The sequence below is a fragment of the Sus scrofa genome, chromosome X (genome assembly GCF_000003025.6).
Source record: "Sus scrofa isolate TJ Tabasco breed Duroc chromosome X, Sscrofa11.1, whole genome shotgun sequence".
NCBI lineage: Eukaryota > Metazoa > Chordata > Mammalia > Artiodactyla > Suidae > Sus > Sus scrofa.
In genome coordinates this window covers 121,620,479-121,636,848 of record NC_010461.5, presented here as the reverse complement: position 1 = coordinate 121,636,848, position 16,370 = coordinate 121,620,479, and the positions used below count along the sequence as shown (strand labels likewise).

The 16,370-nt window shown below is 67.1% G+C and overlaps 2 protein-coding genes across 21 annotated transcripts; both read right to left on the bottom strand.

The window, feature by feature from the left end:
- LOC110257715 (melanoma-associated antigen 10-like) lies at positions 2,184–4,090 on the bottom strand. The gene is given in 3 exon segments (XM_021079991.1): positions 2,184–2,948; positions 2,951–3,431; positions 3,751–4,090. Coding segments are annotated over 2 exon segments (768 nt in total). The 5' UTR covers positions 3,414–3,431; positions 3,751–4,090; the 3' UTR covers positions 2,184–2,643.
- Positions 8,313–16,111, bottom strand: LOC110255258 (protein CXorf40A-like). 20 transcript variants are annotated; one of them, XM_021079979.1, is made up of 8 exons: positions 15,926–16,111; positions 14,611–14,680; positions 13,631–13,732; positions 12,453–12,545; positions 12,079–12,360; positions 11,200–11,378; positions 10,554–10,663; positions 8,313–10,266 (listed from the first exon to the last, which is right to left on the bottom strand). In XM_021079979.1, the coding sequence occupies exons 3-8, from the start codon at positions 13,695–13,697 to the stop codon at positions 10,176–10,178; spliced, it is 822 nt and encodes a 273-aa protein (XP_020935638.1). In that variant the 5' UTR covers positions 13,698–13,732; positions 14,611–14,680; positions 15,926–16,111; the 3' UTR covers positions 8,313–10,175. The 20 variants fall into 20 exon arrangements, 17 of the variants coding, with proteins under 17 accessions (XP_020935638.1, XP_020935637.1, XP_020935640.1 ...); XR_002340623.1 differs by lacking the exon at positions 15,926–16,111 and adding an exon at positions 15,320–15,477 and having other exon boundaries at positions 10,554–11,378; XM_021079978.1 differs by having other exon boundaries at positions 13,631–14,680.

Genomic DNA, 16,370 nt, shown 5'->3' with positions numbered 1-16,370 from the left:
ATTTGCTGCCACTTGTAGGAGAGGCGATTTCCCTTCCACCCTTATTTGCTTTAAGGCTTGACCACGAGCCCGTGTTGAAGAGGTTTCAAAGGCTTTGTCTGCATCCACGGCCCTGATGAAAAGGTTTGTAGCTGTGGTTCTGTGTGTTGGTTTGCTTTGCAGTTCCTGCTGGGGTGCAGTGGGGTAAGGAGCCTTCGCTGGCCCAGCCGTGGCGTGGGTCAGTGCTGTGGCTCGGGCTCCATCCCTGGCCTGGGCAATTCCACAAGCCACGAGGGCGCCTCTCTGGATGTGCTCCAGGCCTGCCCAGGCCCAGAAAGGGCCAGCGGCTGACACTTCCCATTCCGGGACAAACACACAGGACTTGAGCTCCTGGGGGCGCGTCAGCGCGGCCTGCGCTTCGTGCTGTCCCCGGGTGAGGAGAACGGCCCTGACTCCTGGGGCTCCTGCTCAGCATCCCCGGAGGGTGGGCCCCCAGCTCCCCAGCTGCTCTGGCCTCTCCCCCCGGCCAGCCCAGCCTCGCAGGGAGGAGAATGGAAGAGAAGCCGGGAGCCCGGAAGGAGGGCAGCGGGGAGGGGACTGCACGGGCCCCACCTGGCTCTTGCCTTGAAGCTCAGCGCCCGCCCCCGGGCTGCACGCCCACGCCTGCCCCCAGGGGTCTGGACCCCTCCTGGGCCCCTCTGGCGGCACCAGCCCAGGACACCTCCCAAGGTGCCCAGACTCCTGGGTGTCCCGTCCCCCGCCCTCTCTGCATCCCGGCTGTCCTGGAGGCTCTAGGGGACAGCAGGCCCAGCACCACAGCCACCTTCTGACTGTGCCCCTGGGAGCAGCCGCCCAGGTCCTCGCCTGGGCCCTGAATGGACATGGGCTGGGCAGGGCTTCCATCACACACTCACTCAGGAGCCCTTCCTGCTTCTGGGGAGCCCAGCCCTGGGGTGGGCGGTCACCGCCTGGAGCCCAGAGAGCTTCAGCATCAGTGGAATGGTTTCCTCCCACCAATATACTCTTGTGATTTAACTATTTTTGGACTTCATGAGTCTTTTTGTGTGTGTGTGTGTCTTCTTGCCTTTTCTGGGGCCGCTTCCCGCGGCATATGGAGGTTCCCAGGCTAAGGGTCGAATCGAAGCTGTAGCTGCCAGCCTATGCCAGAGCCACAGCCACGCGGGTTCCGAGCCGCCTCTGCAACCTACACCACAGCTCATGGCAACACCGGATCCTTAACCCCCGGAGCGAGGCCAGGGATCGAACCTGCAACCGCATGGATGCTCGTCAGATTCGTTTCCAGTGAGCCCCGATGGGAACTCCAGGAGCCAGTTTCAAAGCAGACACCCCACTGAAATCCTACGGAAAAACTGGGGGTGGGTAGCAAAACTGCTTCCACGATATAACAGCAAGACCGAGTAGATAAGGAACCAAACTCCACGCATCGCCCATTTGGAAAATACTGAATATCCTTGGTCTCCTGCAAGCGGGCATTTCAGGCTTGCCTCTCCCCGCGAGGACACGGCGGCCACAGGCTGGGCCGCCGCCACCTCGAGCAACGTCATCACATTTGCCTCCCGCAGAAGGCGTCCCTCCCGCAGCCCCGAACCCCCCGGCTTGGGCCGCTTAGCCTCGGGTGCTCGCTCCTGCAGCCGCCGTGCCCGCCCCGTTTCCACTTGCTCTGTGGGACGTGGGAGGCAGCTCTCCACCGTCCTTCTCAGCGTTGCGCCTCCTAGACGCTCGTTCTGGGTGAGGGCTGTGTCCGGACTTGCCGTGTCCCCACTCGGAACGCGGGGCCTTCCAGAGAGCAGAGGCTCAGGGAGAGTCTGGGAGTAAAGGAGCCAGGGAGCAGAGGTCTTACGGACGCAGATGCCTCGTCTCCTGCTTTCTCAACAAAACCACACACATCCAACGAAAGATAGGCATTTCTGCGTTCCCGTCGTGGCTCAGTGGTTAAGAAATCCGACTAGGAACCATGAGGTTTGGGGGTCGGTCCTCGACCTTGCTCAGTGGGTTAAGGATCCCGCGTTGCTGTGGCTGTGGTGGAGGCTGGCGGCTACAGCTCTGATTCGACCTCTAGCCTGGGATCCTCCATATGCCATGGTGTGGCCCAGGAAAAGGCAAAAAAAAAAAAAAAGAAAAAAGAAGAAAGAAGAAAAAAAATCTAGTTTTAAAGAATGACAAACAGGTAGGATAGGAAGCAAGGCTTAACCGTTTTAATTTTATTGAGTGAATTCATGGTCCATCTCATTTACTGCTAAGGACTGTCACATTTCCCAAACCATTCTGATTCCAGCGGCATGTCCTCTGGCTCAGGGTCACTAAATCAAATGGCACATTGACAAACGTCTTTTACAGAAAGGCAAATTCGTCTTCTTGAACGAGGTAAGTACCAATGCGAGTGTGGTTGATACAGTTCGCCAAGTTAGACCCGGAAGTTTATCAAGATTTCTAGTGAACGGAACAGCATTACAAACACGACTAAAGGAAACAGGGCTGAACACCCACGGGCTCACAAAGAAACGGCACCCAAGGCTGCCCCACGCCCTGTGCCCCCCTCGCCCGGCCCCCGCTCCTTGGCAGGCTGACTGCTCGCTCTTCGAACACAGAGCGAAGCTGCTGGACAAGCTGCTGGCCTGCAAGGAGCCTGGGCGCCCCTCGGGCTCAGGGCCCCTCTTCCTCCTCATTCACCGCCACCGCAGCCAGGAAACGGCAGGACCTGGGAACCCTCCCGTTGACCCTGAGCAGGTGCTCCAGGATTTTCAACCTGCTGGTCTCCGCGTGGGCCCGGGGACCCCAGAGGAACTCGTAGCGGGCGGGGTCGCTGTGGGGCACCTGGCGGTACTCCAGGTACCCCTCCTGCACACACACCTGGGTGAGGAGCGCCCTGGGCTCCCCATAGATGCAGTGCACCATCCCGGCACACACCCCCATGACACCCAGCGTTTCCCAGACCACCTCCTCGGGGCGCGGTCCCCCTGCAGGGAAATCACCACCAGGACCACCACCAGGAGCCCGGTCTTGGGCAGGCTCAGCTCATGATCGCTCAGCACCCCATCCCAGGTGAGGCCCAGGGTGGGGAACAGGGTGTAGGTGTGCTCCTCCGGGTCCACCTCCTTCAGATCCAAGCCAAAGACCAGCAGCATGCACTCGGAGGCGCGGCTCAGGACGTCGGGGAAGCGGTCCTGGGCATCTCTGAGGACCACGTTCAGCATCTCTGCCTTGGTGATGGGCTCCTTGGTGCAATACTTGAGGAGCAGGAACTCCACCAGGTCAGCCATCATCGCCAGCAGTGCATCCTGGAGCAAGGCCTCGGCTTCCACAGAGGAGGGCGGGGGGCTCGAAGCAGAGGAGGGCGACGGGGTCGCGGCCTCCTCGGACAGGAACAGCTGGTTCACTACCTTGCGCAGATCACTCAGCTGATCCACAGGCATGATGCGAGGGCTGGACAGCTGAAAGGAATGTGGGCAGGTGACAGATGGGGACCCTGGGCCTGGAGAGACCGAGGGGGGGGGAGGGGCCCGGGCTGAGCACCGCAGCCACCTCCCTACACCTCTCCTCCTTAGGGGGGCTCTCGGGCATCACGGGGGCTCTCCTCCTGGGCGGCCTGTCCCCTGTGACCCTGAAGGGGGACGCAAGGTGGCTCTTCAGGGTGCAGCCGGCTCAGCATGTGGATCTGGGGGTCCCTGGGGATGGGGTGACTTGGCCTTGTGGGGTCCCCTCTGCTCTGGGATGGGGAGCCCCGGGTCCACACTCGGGCCCACACCTCACCTGGATGCCTGGCACGGCCTGGGCCTCCTGCTCTGTGACACGAGGACGCGGGCCTCACACCTGGGCCTTCACCTCTGGTTCCTGGAGACGCTGTAAGAGGAATGGAGGGGCACCGCGGGTGTAGACCGTGGCACAGCCCGGGTCTCCAGTGCTGGTAGGACGGTTGAACCGGACTCTGGGAGGGCCCCCAGTCCCCGGTGGGTGGTCCCCTCAGGGCTCCGGCCTCTGCTCGCCTTTTCTTGCCAGGCCCAGGCCCTCTCCCCTGGAGCCTGAGGGAAACTCAGAACGAGACCCCATGTGGACCCGGAAGAGGTGAGGGGCCCACACGTGGCCACACCTGCCCAGCCCCCCCACCCCCACCCCGGGGCTGAGGCCGGGGAGACTGCTGGGTGCGCCCCTCCTGCCTGGCCTCCCAGCACCCAGCACAAGGCAGCTCTCTGCCAGGGGTGGGGTCTGCTCCGTGCTCCCCGGGGGTCCTGGGCGTCGACCTCCGCCGCCCCGAAGCCCCACCCCTCAGACCAGGGACCTCCTGGCCAGGAGACCCTCAGCCAGAGGTCAGGAACCGCCTCCTCTGCTCCTCCTTCCCCCGGGCCTCCTGCTCCCCGCGCCAGGGCAAAGGCTCCCTCGCGGCGCCGGGGTCTGAGGGCCGCGACCCTGCCCGGCATCCAGCCCAGACGCCCGGCAGGGCCCGGGATCGCCCCGTTTGCCCGTGAGGGGCCCGCTCGTCTCTCCGAGGCCCCCGTCTGCCTGAGCCCCGGGAGCCGACGACGGGCCCGGCCTCGTGTGCACCTCCCGGCCCGGGGCCGCCCCGCGCCCTCTCCCTCCGCTCCAGGCCTCGGCGTCTCTCGGGCCTCCCTGAGCGGCCTCACCTGGGTGCCGGCGGGACCCCGGATGCTCCTCTGCCCCTGGAGGCCCCGCCTTTTATCCCAGGGCCCCAGCCGCCCTGAGACCCGGATGTCAGGAAGTCAGGCCACGGGGCCACGTGCTCGTCGCTCCCGAGGCGGGGGGATGGGGCTGACTTCCGGGGAGGGCGTCGCTGAGCTCCCCTCCGACTCGGGGTCCGGGCGGCCCCCCCCCTCCCCCGCGCTCGGGCCCCTCATCCTGAGGCCTCAGCCCGAGCCCCTCCCCTCGGCCCACCTCAGGCCCCGCCCCGCCTGGGACCTGGGCCCCAGGCTCTCTGGGACCCGGAGCGCGGGACCCGCCACCCGTGGTCATCGCGCCCTGTGGGCTCCCCAGGCCACCTCTGACCTGGGCTCCAGGGTCCCCTCGGTCCTCCCTCAGGGTACGGACCTTGACCAGGCAGCACGTGGCAGGCCTGGGGCCCTTTCGCGGCCCACCTGAGGGTGCCCCGCCTCCTCGCGCCTGAGACGCGGTCCCCAGGCTCTCGGAGACCCGGATGTCCGGGAGTCGGGACACGGGGCCACGTGCTCACCCCGCCCTGCGGCCTCCCCAGGGCCCACTCTGGTCTGGGGTCCCGGGTCCCCTCCGTCCTCGAACCCGCAGGGGCCCCAATTTGTGTTTGATGGAGCCCGGTCCCTCCCCTTAGCCCACCTGAGGCCCCGCGCATCCCTGTACCAGGTCCCCAGTCTCTCTGAGACCCGGATGTCAGGGAGTCAGGACTGGCGGCCACGTGCTCTGGGGCCCTGCTGTCCTGCTTGTCGCTGAGACCGAGAGAGCCAGAGCCAGAGAGACAGAGAGACTGGACTGGGATTACCTGGCGCTGACCAGAACGACACCGTGCCTCCTGGGACAAGGTCCCTAGAGGAGACTTTGCAGCTTCTGGAGGAAAGCGACCCCCGGGGCAGCCCTGGAACCGCCAGGGAGCAAAGGGGCTGGAAGCAAGCCCGCAAGGGGCTCCCCTGGAAAGGCCCGCCGCGCCCAGCGCCACCGCGCGGTGTCTATCCGCCAGGACAGGTCGGCCGGTGCGCCCTTAGCCTTGGACGACTGCCTGCCTGATGAGACATCATCGGACAAGAAACCCTCCTTGGCTGCGGCCGCGGCCGCGAGCGGGTGGCTTCCGGGCGGACTGGACGCCCCCGGTCCGGGGGGAGGGGTGGGCTAGGGGGTGCGGGGGGGGGGGGCGCCGCTCCCGCTCTCCATCCTCCTCACAGTGGAATCTGGGCCGCCACTCCCGCCTCCAGGGCCTGAGGTGGCCCTTCTCTGCCACCTGCCCGGGATAGCCGAGAAGGGTCACTGTGCAGCCCTGCAGAGCAGTCAGCACCGCCAAGGTGACTGTGCCCCTTACCAGGCGGAGCTGTGTTCACGGCCACTAAAGCCAGCTCCTGGTGGCACAGAAGGCTGTTCAATCCAGTGTACACGCTGGGGACCCGGTTCACGTCGTGGTCTCGCCCCTCCTCTACGACCCCCTTCCTGGTCTGGAGGGGGGACAGACACACCCACCCCTGGGGGGCACAGGAGGGCCCCGTGCCTAGGGACAGTCCAGGGACGGGCCGCGGCAGCTGGGCCGGGGGCTCGGGAAGCAGCCGTGAGCGGGGCCTGGGCCTGGAGGAAGGCCTGACCCAGGAGGCGGCCTTGAGATGGAAGCCGGACCCTGGACAGAGAGGGGCCCGGCCACCCGAGGGGGCAGCAGGAGGACCGTCCCCGACAGGGAGCGCGTGGTGTGTCCCAGAACAGCGCCCAGCCGACGGTGACGGACAGCGGCCCGAGGGCCTCTGGGCTGGCGGACACCAGGGCGGGTAGGCCAAGCGCAGGGGCTGGAGGCTGAGGCTGGAAGAGGCAGGCCTCGGACGCCCCGAGGGCTTGTGTGTGAGCAACTGAAGCGTCCAGGGCCAAGGGCGAGAAAACCCACCGCCAGCCAGGCAGGTCCCCGGCGGGGAGGGCGGGGCGGCCTCACAGCCCAGCTGACCCCACGCACGGCCCCTTCGGAGACGCCACCCAGGGCCTCCCTTGACCTTCCCAGCCTCTAAGGTCAAGTCCTCTGGGAGGAAATGACCCGGAGCCATGCTTGGAGGCCTGCTTGGAAGCACAGAGACCAGGGCCCACGCCGATCTAGGCCCGGGAGCTCCATCAAGGGTCCCTCCCGGTCCTTGGGCTGAAGGGACCCTTCGAACCCTCTCTGTTCTTCCCTTTTAGAACCAAGGCAGAGCCCTCGGAAGGGGCAAGTGGCCCTGCGGAGCGGCAGAGCTGGGACAAGGGCCGAGGCTCCTCGCAGATGGGCCTTCCGAGCTGCCACTCCATCCCCGACATGGTGACTGGTAAGACCAAAGTCGCCCACAAGGGCTGGAGCACACACATGGCCAAGCCCGCGGGCGAACCCCACCCCACCCCCGCCCCCAGGGAGAAGACAGAGGCCCCTCATGAGGGCTTCCTCCCATCCCCCACCCAGACCCGCCTCTCTTGTCAAGTCCACGTGGCCGGGGCTCCCCGCAGGCCTGTCTAGCCCAGCCCGTGGGAGGTCTCCTTGCCAGTGAGTCTGGGTCCAGCTGGCCCCTTGGAAAGGATCTAACCTGCCAGCAAAGCAAGTCCTGCCCCCAAGGGAAGGGCGGGAGAGGGGCGGGGGTGCAGGGGGCTGCGGGGAGGAGGGCCGGGCTGGCAAGGGAGCAGGCCGCGGAGACGCTGCTTTCAACAGGGCCGGACATGCTGAAGCCACATGTAGGACTTCAGAGGGGCGCGACCCAGGAGACCGACGGTGGAGGTGGGAGGCCAGGAAGCTGGGGCCGCGGAAGCCGTGCTTTCCCCGAGTGGAAAGCAAATAGGGGTTTGGGGGCAGCCTTGCGGGAGGCTGAGCCCGAGGGTCTGGGGAGGTGACCTGAAAAGGACAAAGGCAGGTGTTCCCAAGGGAGCTCTCCTGGGCAGTGAGACGTTTCAATGGGAAGAAACGGCAGCTAAAGGCAATCCCCCTGTGACGTGGACAGGGATGAGGCTGGGGGCAAGCAGAGCTCGAAAGGAGGCTCCGAAGCCCCTGGGAGGCTGTGGCCACCCACGCCCGCGCGGCCTTGTGGGGAACCCTGGGTCTGAGGTGCCTGTGGGACACTGATGTTGAACGGGAGTCCCGGCGTGGGGACAGCTGGGCCCGGGGGCCAGGCCACAGGACTCTGTTCGGGCCCATCTGCACAGCCCCAACCTAGCAGCGGGGGCAGCTGGAAGAGACCACAGCAGGTGGCGCGGGGGGGGGGGGGAGGGCCACCAACCGAGGCTAAGTCCAGCGGCCCTTGAGGGACCCCCACCTGCTGGGAGGGACGGGCGCCAGGGGCCCTGCGGTCCAGGGGGTCGCCCAGCTGGGACTAACCAGGGCTGCCCTCCAGCAACCCAGAGGCCAGCCCCGAGCCTCCCCATCTCTGGGGATGGGCGTGGGGACAGGATCACGCGCCTCGACCCACACAAGCCTGGCCCCTTGAGACGAGGGGCCTGGCCGCAGGCGGGAGCCTCTCCTGGGAAGCTGAATCCTCCTTTCTCTACTTGGAGGAACGAGAGGCGCTGGGGGCCCGGACCCCTCCCCTCCCCCACACCGCGCCGGGCTCCCCCTCGAGACCACCTTTGTGACATTCCGTGACCAGGACAGAAGAGAACGACTTCATTGGCCGGTTACCCCACGACCGAGATTCTGGAACACTGCGGACCGTATTTATTGGGCGACCCCACCCGGACGGAAGGCACTTCTGACCCGAGAGGCCTGAGATACGGCCTCGGGCAGAGGCCGCTGCTCCGGATCTAGCCTTGGTCCATGGCGAGTCCGAGGAGCCACGAGGCAGGCCCAGCCACGCGGGCCCCGTCGGCTGAGGGGGAGCCGGCACCAGGCTCCTCCCCGGATCCCGGGGGGGACTCGAGGGAGACCCGGAGAAGCGCGGAGACGGAGCCGAGAGCCCAGAGCCAGGCCCCCGAGACAACCCGCCCGCCCCGGGCCCCAGCCGAGGCGCCGTCGGCTCGGCCAACAGCCACGGGCTCGGGCTCTCCTTCCCCAGAAGGCTCTGGATGGTGGCGGAGGACGAGGCCTTCCCGTCGGTGCGCTGGAACGACGCGGGCGACGCGGTGGTCATCGACCAGGAGCTCTTCCAGAGGGAGGTTCTCCAGCGCAGAGGCGCGGAGAGCATCTTGGAGGCAGACAGCTTGAAGGGCTTCATCCGGCAGCTGAACCTCCACGGATTCAGGAAACTACGCCCGGCCGGCCCTTCGGCGGGCTCTCCGGGGAAGGAGACGATGATGGTAGCGTAGTGGCCCCCTGCGCCCTACGCTCGCGGCTGCGCCAGCCTCTTCCGGGCAGACCAGACGCCGGACGGGCCCAGAGGGTCCCCTTTCCGAGGGGCGCCTTTCTCACCGGAGACGGGGCCAAAGGGGCCAAGAGCGAGCCTGTGCCATTACACCCACCCCCTTAGAGAAAACCTGCGGGGGGGGGGCACAGATCCTGGGGGGCCACTTGGTGGCAGGCAGCTAGGCGAACACCTGGGCCCGGGTGGCGTGAGCTCGTGCCAGGCGTGGCGGAGGCCTCTGACCCCCAGCTCCTGCGGGCCCTCGGGGGAGGGTGCCTCTTTTCTCCCGGAACGGCTAACCTGACTCCTCTCGTTTCAGATCTACCGCAACTCCAACTTCCAGAGAGACAAGCCTCTGCTCGTCGAGAACATCCAGGGAGCGAGGCTTCCGCGGGGACCCAGCGGGCCGGGCCCCAAGAGAAAGAAGCAGCTCGTGCCCACGAGACGCTCCCCGCGGCTCCGCCCCCAGGATCCCACCAAGGAGGCTGCCGGCTCCAAGGCCCCGAAGGAAGCTCCCAGTGCTCAGGGGCCCGGTGCCACCCGGGCTTTCACGTTCTCTGGCCTCTGGTCCAGGAGCAGTGTAGCCGGGCAGGCCGGGGCACACCAGCCCCTCCGTGAGCAAGGTGGCCCCAGTGGGGAGGGCACGTCCAGGAATGTCACGTTGGTGCCCCCGGCTACCGCCGGAAGTGACAGTGCAGAGCAAGTGCCCACCAGCCTCCCGGTTTGCCCAGCGTACGGCTCGGTGCTGTCTCTGTACACCACCTTTTCCTCCATCCTCCTGGTGGCCCTTCCAGTCACGGCCCCAAACGAGGCCCCGAAGGGGACGAGGGGCAGGAGGGCTCCTCAGATCACAAGAGTGCCCTCTGCGAGTCGTGCAAGGACAACCCGAGTCCCTGAGCGCGCAGGCCCTGGTCACAGACAAAAAGCACCACCCCGAACCAAAAACCCAGCCTGGGCTTCAATAAAGACGAGCAAAACCCCACGGGAGGAAATAAACCACGGAATGAGAACCGCGAGTCTGTGCTCTCTCTCTCTCACCTTCTGTTCGCCACACGTCCCCACAGAAGCCCCGCGAGGCTGCAAACCCCGGCCCGAGTCGGCTTTGGTCCCGTCGTCCGCTTGCACTTGAAGCGGCAGCATGTCGCACGCGCGGCCAAGGATGTGGCTGGGGCACTGGGCCAGCCCCAGAAGGTCTGGTCCCCGGGCCTTGCCTGCCGGTCAGGAGACAGAGCGGCCCGGCTCCTGACCGTGGGCAGCATGTCCCATCCCTCGTGCGTGCTGCAGCCGTAAGGTCTTCCTCACGGGCCCCCTTGGGATGCCAGAAGTTTCTGATCAGCAGCTGAGCGTCCTCTGCTCACCGTCCAGGGCCTCCCAAAGAAGACCCCGGAAGCCAGGGCCACCCCCACCGCCACCCCCCGCCAAGGGACGGGTGAGCAGGGCAGCCTGGCTCACAGGGGACAGGCCGCTCCGGCCAACACCTGGCGGAAAGCCCGTCACCCGCACAGGGAACAGGCACTAGAAACCCCGCTAACGCACGAGCCCAAAGCCCACCCATCAGTAAAAGATGTCCAGCAAGGGAACGGCAGCACCTCTCACCTTGCCAGCAGGGCTCGATCTAGGGGCCTTTCTTTGGATGGGAAGCAGCACGGCTCACGCGTGCGCTTCCTGAGCCTGGGGATGCTTTTCAACGGGACAAGAGGCAGCCCCTGCGAGGACAGACAGCGCCCCGTTTCTGAGTCGGCCGTCCCCTTCCCCGGGAACCAGGCCGTCGCCGGCCGGTCACTCCCAGGCAAGCCTTCAGTGCCCGCTGCCAGCCTTCCCCACCGGCCCCGACGCTGTTCAAACATCCTAGGAGTCTTCGCCGGAGCAAAGGGGGCAAACACCCCCCGGTCCTCTCCAAACCCCTCTCCCTGTCACGTCTAGATCAGCAGGACCCAAGCAAGGCCAGGGCAGCTGCCCCTTTGCCTAAAGGTCCAAGTCCTCGAGATGCTGTCACCGAGCCCCGAGTGGCAGCGCACAGGGAGCCCCCCCCCCCCGATCCTGGCACCCGAGTGTCACATCTGTGTCCGCCAACAGCAGAGAGTGGGCGGCGCCAATCCAGACAGAACCAGATGGGCACGTCTGGGCGCGACGGCGAGTTGACAGCGTCACGGTTCAGCCGGTCTCTCGGTCACCTTCCCTCGAGAGCCCACGCTGGTCAGGCTTCCTGCCCCAAGGGGATCAGGTGCTCGGGGATGTCGACCTGGAAGACGTCCCTCCCGCCTCTCCTGGGGACGGGCTCCAGCAGCCACCGGGGGTTTGCGAGCGCCGTCAGGTACTTGTGCTGCAGGCCGGTCAGGACCGCTTGGTTCTCCAGCTCCACCAGCTCATCGGCACTCAGGTCTTCTGGGCACAGCACGGTGTCCCCGACGTCAACGAGCCCTGCGCACAGAGAGAGAAGCGCACGGCTGTCTCCCTCCCCTAAACCAAGGCCCCCCCGGAGAGAGCAGGGCTCTTCAGCCTTACAACCCCTAGAGGTGAAGGGGACATCGCCACGGGGGGGCGGGTCCCTCTGGCTGAGCATTCGGGATGCGCCAACCTCTGCTCAGGGAGTTCGGGGCAAGGCCGAGGGGGGGAGACAAATGAAAAGGGGAGGCCTGGGCCTCAACGACCCCACCCGGGTCCCCGGCAGGGCAGGTCCCGGCCCGACCGCTGCAGGCAGCGGGCACAGACGAGAAGGGCCCCGGCCAGTGCGGGGAACCGATGCGTGAGCGGGTTCCCCACCAGGGAGGGGTTGGGGACTCGTTCAGGAAGCCCCAAGGGCTGGTCAGAGACCACCTGCCTGCCTCTGGGCACCGTGTTGCCTCTCGTGGTCTGGGCCATGGGCACACACAGACCCACGTGCACGCAGAGAGGGGACGGCCCCATGCAGGCCTGGCCCGTCTCTGCCTCTCCGATCACAAACGGGAACCTCGGCCCGACCCCAGCCCAGGGCCTCGCTGCCCCTCTGAAGCGGCGCTGCGTCGAGGAAGCTCAGCCCCCACATCAAGCGGTTCCCAAGCAAACAGGCACAGAAGCCCGGGTGCCAGCCTGAGGGGCGGCCCGCGCAGGTGCCTGAGCAGGGCTCCCCGGGGCCACTTGCCCGCTATCACCCCGCGGCCGAACTTCTCCCCGGCCTGCAGCAGGGCCTGGATCTGGGCGGCGCTCATCCCCAGCCGCTCCCCCAGCAGCTCCCGCCAGGCAGCGTCTTCCCAGTCCCTGTGCGCGATGTGCACGGCCAGCGTGCGGTGCCGCTGGCTGCTGAGCAGGGGCCGCCAGAGCGTATCCAGGGTCTTGACCCCGTTTAAGACGAACCCCGCATACGGCTGCCGGAAGGACAGGCAGCCGAACTTCATGTCCGCACAGCTCCCCGGGCCTCGCGCGGCTGCGGAAACACAGAAGCACAGGGGTCAGCGGGCCTGCCGCCCCGGCCCGTGGCCCTGACCGCACCCCAACGCGCCCCGAGAGCCCACTGACCCGGGGGGAGGGGGACCAGAGAGCGCCGGCTCCTTCCTCCCGCATCCACGCGCTCAGCAGACAGGGCCTGGCACTGGGGGGGGAGGCGCCCGTCTGATGGAGTCCGTGGGGAGCCCGCGAAGGAGGGTGGGGACAGCGAGGGAAAGGCACGTGGTCAGTTCTACCACAGAGGCCCCTGGGCTCCGGGGGAAGCACAGAGGACCCAGGGCCCCATGGCTCCACAGCAGAGCGGCCAGGCTCCAGCCCCCTCCTGGCACAGAGCTGGACAGTCTGGGCTGGGCTCCGCCCCCGGCCCCGCCCCTGCCCCTGCCCAGCCCAAAGCATCACAGATGCCCCATCTCCCCGCCCTGCTCCAGGGCTGCGGAGGGCAGGCAAGCCCTTGGTATCCAACCGCAGCCAGGCCAGGCGGCAGCCCCACGGGGCTCAGGCGGCCCGCCAGCAGTCTCCTCCCCAGACCTTTGGCAGCCACCCTCCTCCCACCCTTCCTGCACCTCTGCCCTCCGCTGTCAGCAGGTGCCCTGCCCCCAACCGGAGCCCAGAGACAGGACACAGGAGACCAGCACAGGCCCTGGTGCCCTCGCTCCTGCTCCACGCCCCGGCCCTGGGGCGGACCCCATCCAGGGACGGCAGAATCCAATCATCAGAGAACCCAGGCGGTTCGGTTACTGTCACCCCCACTCTACAGCTGAGGACCAGGCGCCCAGGAACAAAGAGGCAGCCCGTGACTCCCGGGGGCCCGACTGCAGGCACCCTGGGCCCCGTCTGCTCTGCTTGTCCCTGGAGGGGCCCCTCCTCCTCCTCGCTGAGGGCACAGCTGGCGGCAGGAGGAGCAGGGCCACGGCCTGAGCCTCAGCCACGTCGCCGCACCACAAAGAGGAGCCTCAGTTCCCACATGGCCGTGAGGTCGGGGGACGAGGCGCCCAAGGCACCTGGCCCACTTCCTTCCAGGGGTTTCCTTCCCCAAGCAGAGCAGATCCACCCTTCTCACCAGCACCCACCGGGCCCCACCGCGCCTGGCTCCTGCCCCCTCTCCTCTTTCTTCGCCCCCCATGGCCACGAAGGCCTTCCTTCCATCCCCGGACCATGCCACCTGTCCCCCTCCCTCAGGGCCTTGGCAGGCGGTTACGGGTTACGAGGCTTCCCCCAAATCCACGGGCCGACCTCTCAAGCCCAAGTACCTCGCGGCAGGACCTTCCATAGAAAGGACAGGTCTTTACAGGGCTCATCATGTTCCCATGTGCGCATCAGGAGGGGCCCTCATCTAACAGGACCGAGGCCTCCTAGAATGGGGAAATGCAGAGACAGAGGCACACGGGGACTCCGTGCGAAGACGGAGGCAGAGCTGTACCAGCCAGGGGAGGCCAAGGAGTGCCAGCAAAGGCCCGGCAGCGACGGGAGGGCTGAGACAGATTCCCGCTCACAGCCGCCCTCGCAAGAGCCCTGATCTCGGGCGTCCAGCCTCCAGGACCTGAGCTAACACACGGATCTGCAGTGTAAGCCACCCCGTGGGGGGGACTCTGGCACGACTGTCCAGGCAAATGAACGCAGAGGTCGCCACGGGGTGCCGAATGATGTCTCCACTCCAGCACCTCAGGCGTCTTCCTCCACGTCACAGGGTCACTGCCTACGTGGGGTCCCGCTCTCGCTGGTCCCGTAAGTTACAGCCTCTTCCCCTGCTCGAGGGGTCCCACTCTCCGCCGCTATCAACACACACGGACTGAAGACCGCGTGAGGCCCCGGCCGCGCGGCGCACACCCCGAGATGCCTCCCCACGCCAGCGACACCCCCACAAAGGCTCCCGTGTGCACCCCACGGCCCACAGGCAGGGGCTCCTCACATGCTGCTTGGCCCTGAGCATCATCAGCCCGCTTCACCTGTGCCAACCTGATGGGTGACAAAGGGGCGCCCTATGCACTCTGTCTGGATCGGGCATGGGGGAGGCTGGCTGGCCCCTGTGGCCTGGCCCCGTCTGGTTCCTCTCTGGGGTATGTGACTCGAGCTCAGGTGTGCCAGTTTCCGCCACTGCTTCTCAGCCAACCCTCTTCTCAGTGCCGCCACCAAAGCACACCCATGACACCTGAACTGGGTGGGCGGCATCCCTGGAGAGAGCTAGCTGATGTCGCCCTAAAGGGAAGAAGGGTGCCGAGGGCCCCCCTACCTCTCCAGGCACAAGGCACCTGCTCGGCGGCCTGCGGAGCAACCTCTTCCTCTTGCCTCCGTGTCTTCACCTGCACGAGGACCAGAGGGATGAGAGCAAAGCTCATCAGCTACAAGACAGCAGTGCTGGCAGAGGAGCCAGAGCAGGGACTGGAGACCACCGGGCCCCAGGAGGGCCCTCCTCAGGAGAACCGCACATGACCACAAGCGCTCACTCAGGGCTGGTTCTGCACCAGGGCGGTGGGTCTCTCCAGCCCTGCTGGCTGAGCCAGGGTCCCCATGAGTCCCAGCCCGCAGCACTCAAATCCGTCCCGCACGACTGACTGATCGTGTTCTCACAGCCCAGTGGACCCCCAGGTCCAGCTGGAGACACCTCCCCGCACATGTCAGGTGGGAAGGACCTGGGGGTCCTACAGCCAGCCTGTCACCCTCCATGGCATCGCGGCTAGTGCCACTGGGAGGGGGAGCCTGGGAAGAGCAGCTGAGCACCGCATGGCGGGGGTCAGGTGTCCGCGATGAGGTCACAGCCTGGGGGCCTGGCGGGAGGCGGGAGGGCACGACTGGACCGGCAGCCCCGCGTCACCGGGACACACACACACACACACACACAGCGTGGGATGGTGGCGGTGGAGGGAACAGCAAAGTGCGGCCTCGGCCGCCCCGTGCGCGCTCCCAGTCCCAGGGCCCGGGAAACCCCTGCCTGGAGGTACCGTCCGCAGCCGCGGCGGGTGGTGGGCGCGCGGGGAGGGCCCGGCTTCGGCCACCGGGTAGGACAGTCCTCCGCCTCGGAGACCCCGGACCGCGGACAGGTGACACCGCGGGCGTGCTTTCAGCGCGCGGCACTGCGCAAACGCAGTCGCTCCCCCTTGCCCGGGCGGACGCACGCACGTCCATACGTACAGACGCAGCCCGCAGGTACGCGGTTACGTCACACGGGCTTAGAACAAACGCGCCTCCCCACACAGGCCCCGGCCGCTAGGAGGCATTGTTGGAGCCCCCAGGGTCTGAGGCGCGCGGGGCCACTGGGCCGGTCGAAGGCGCGAGAGCAGAGTCCAGAGCGGGACCCGAGGAGGACAGGAAGTGGGCGTGGTGCCGGGCGGGGGAAGAGTCCGGGTGGGAGGGGCCCGGGGAGGGGCTTCTGGGGTCCCCTGAGGGGACGAGTGGAAGAGGAGGAGCCGGTGGTGGAGCCTCTCGGGTGCCCTGTGGGGAAGAGCTGAGGGAGGAGGAGCCGGGGGAGGAGCATCTGGGGTCCCCCGTCGGGAAGAGCTGAGGGAGGCGGAGGGGGAGGCGGCTAGGAGGAGCAGGGAAAAGAGTACCTGGGGTCCCCCGTGGGGAAGAGCTGAGGGAGGAGGAGCTGAGGGAAGAGGAAAGGAGCCAGGGGATGGCCTGGGAGTTGCTGGGACAAGTCCCTCTGGCCGAGCTGGGTGGGAGGAGCTCGTGGCCGCGGCGGCCGAGTTGGGAGGAGCCGCAGAGGAAGGAACGGGGCGGGGGTGCTGAGGAGCAGGGAGTAGCTGGGCGGAGCAGGGCGGGGTGGGGCAGAGGGGGGAGGGGCTGGGGCGGAGCTGGAGCCGCGGGGCGGGCAGGGGCGGGGCGGGGGTGGAGCCGCGGCGAGCGGCTGGGGCGGAGCCGGAGCAGCGGGGAGGAGCTGGGGCGGAGCCGGAGCAGCGGGGAGGAGCTGGGGCAAAGCTGACGGGGATGGCTCTGAGGCCCTGGGAGCCCAGGCCAGATGGGCTCAGCCAGCTCCTTGGTGGAGGCCAGGCA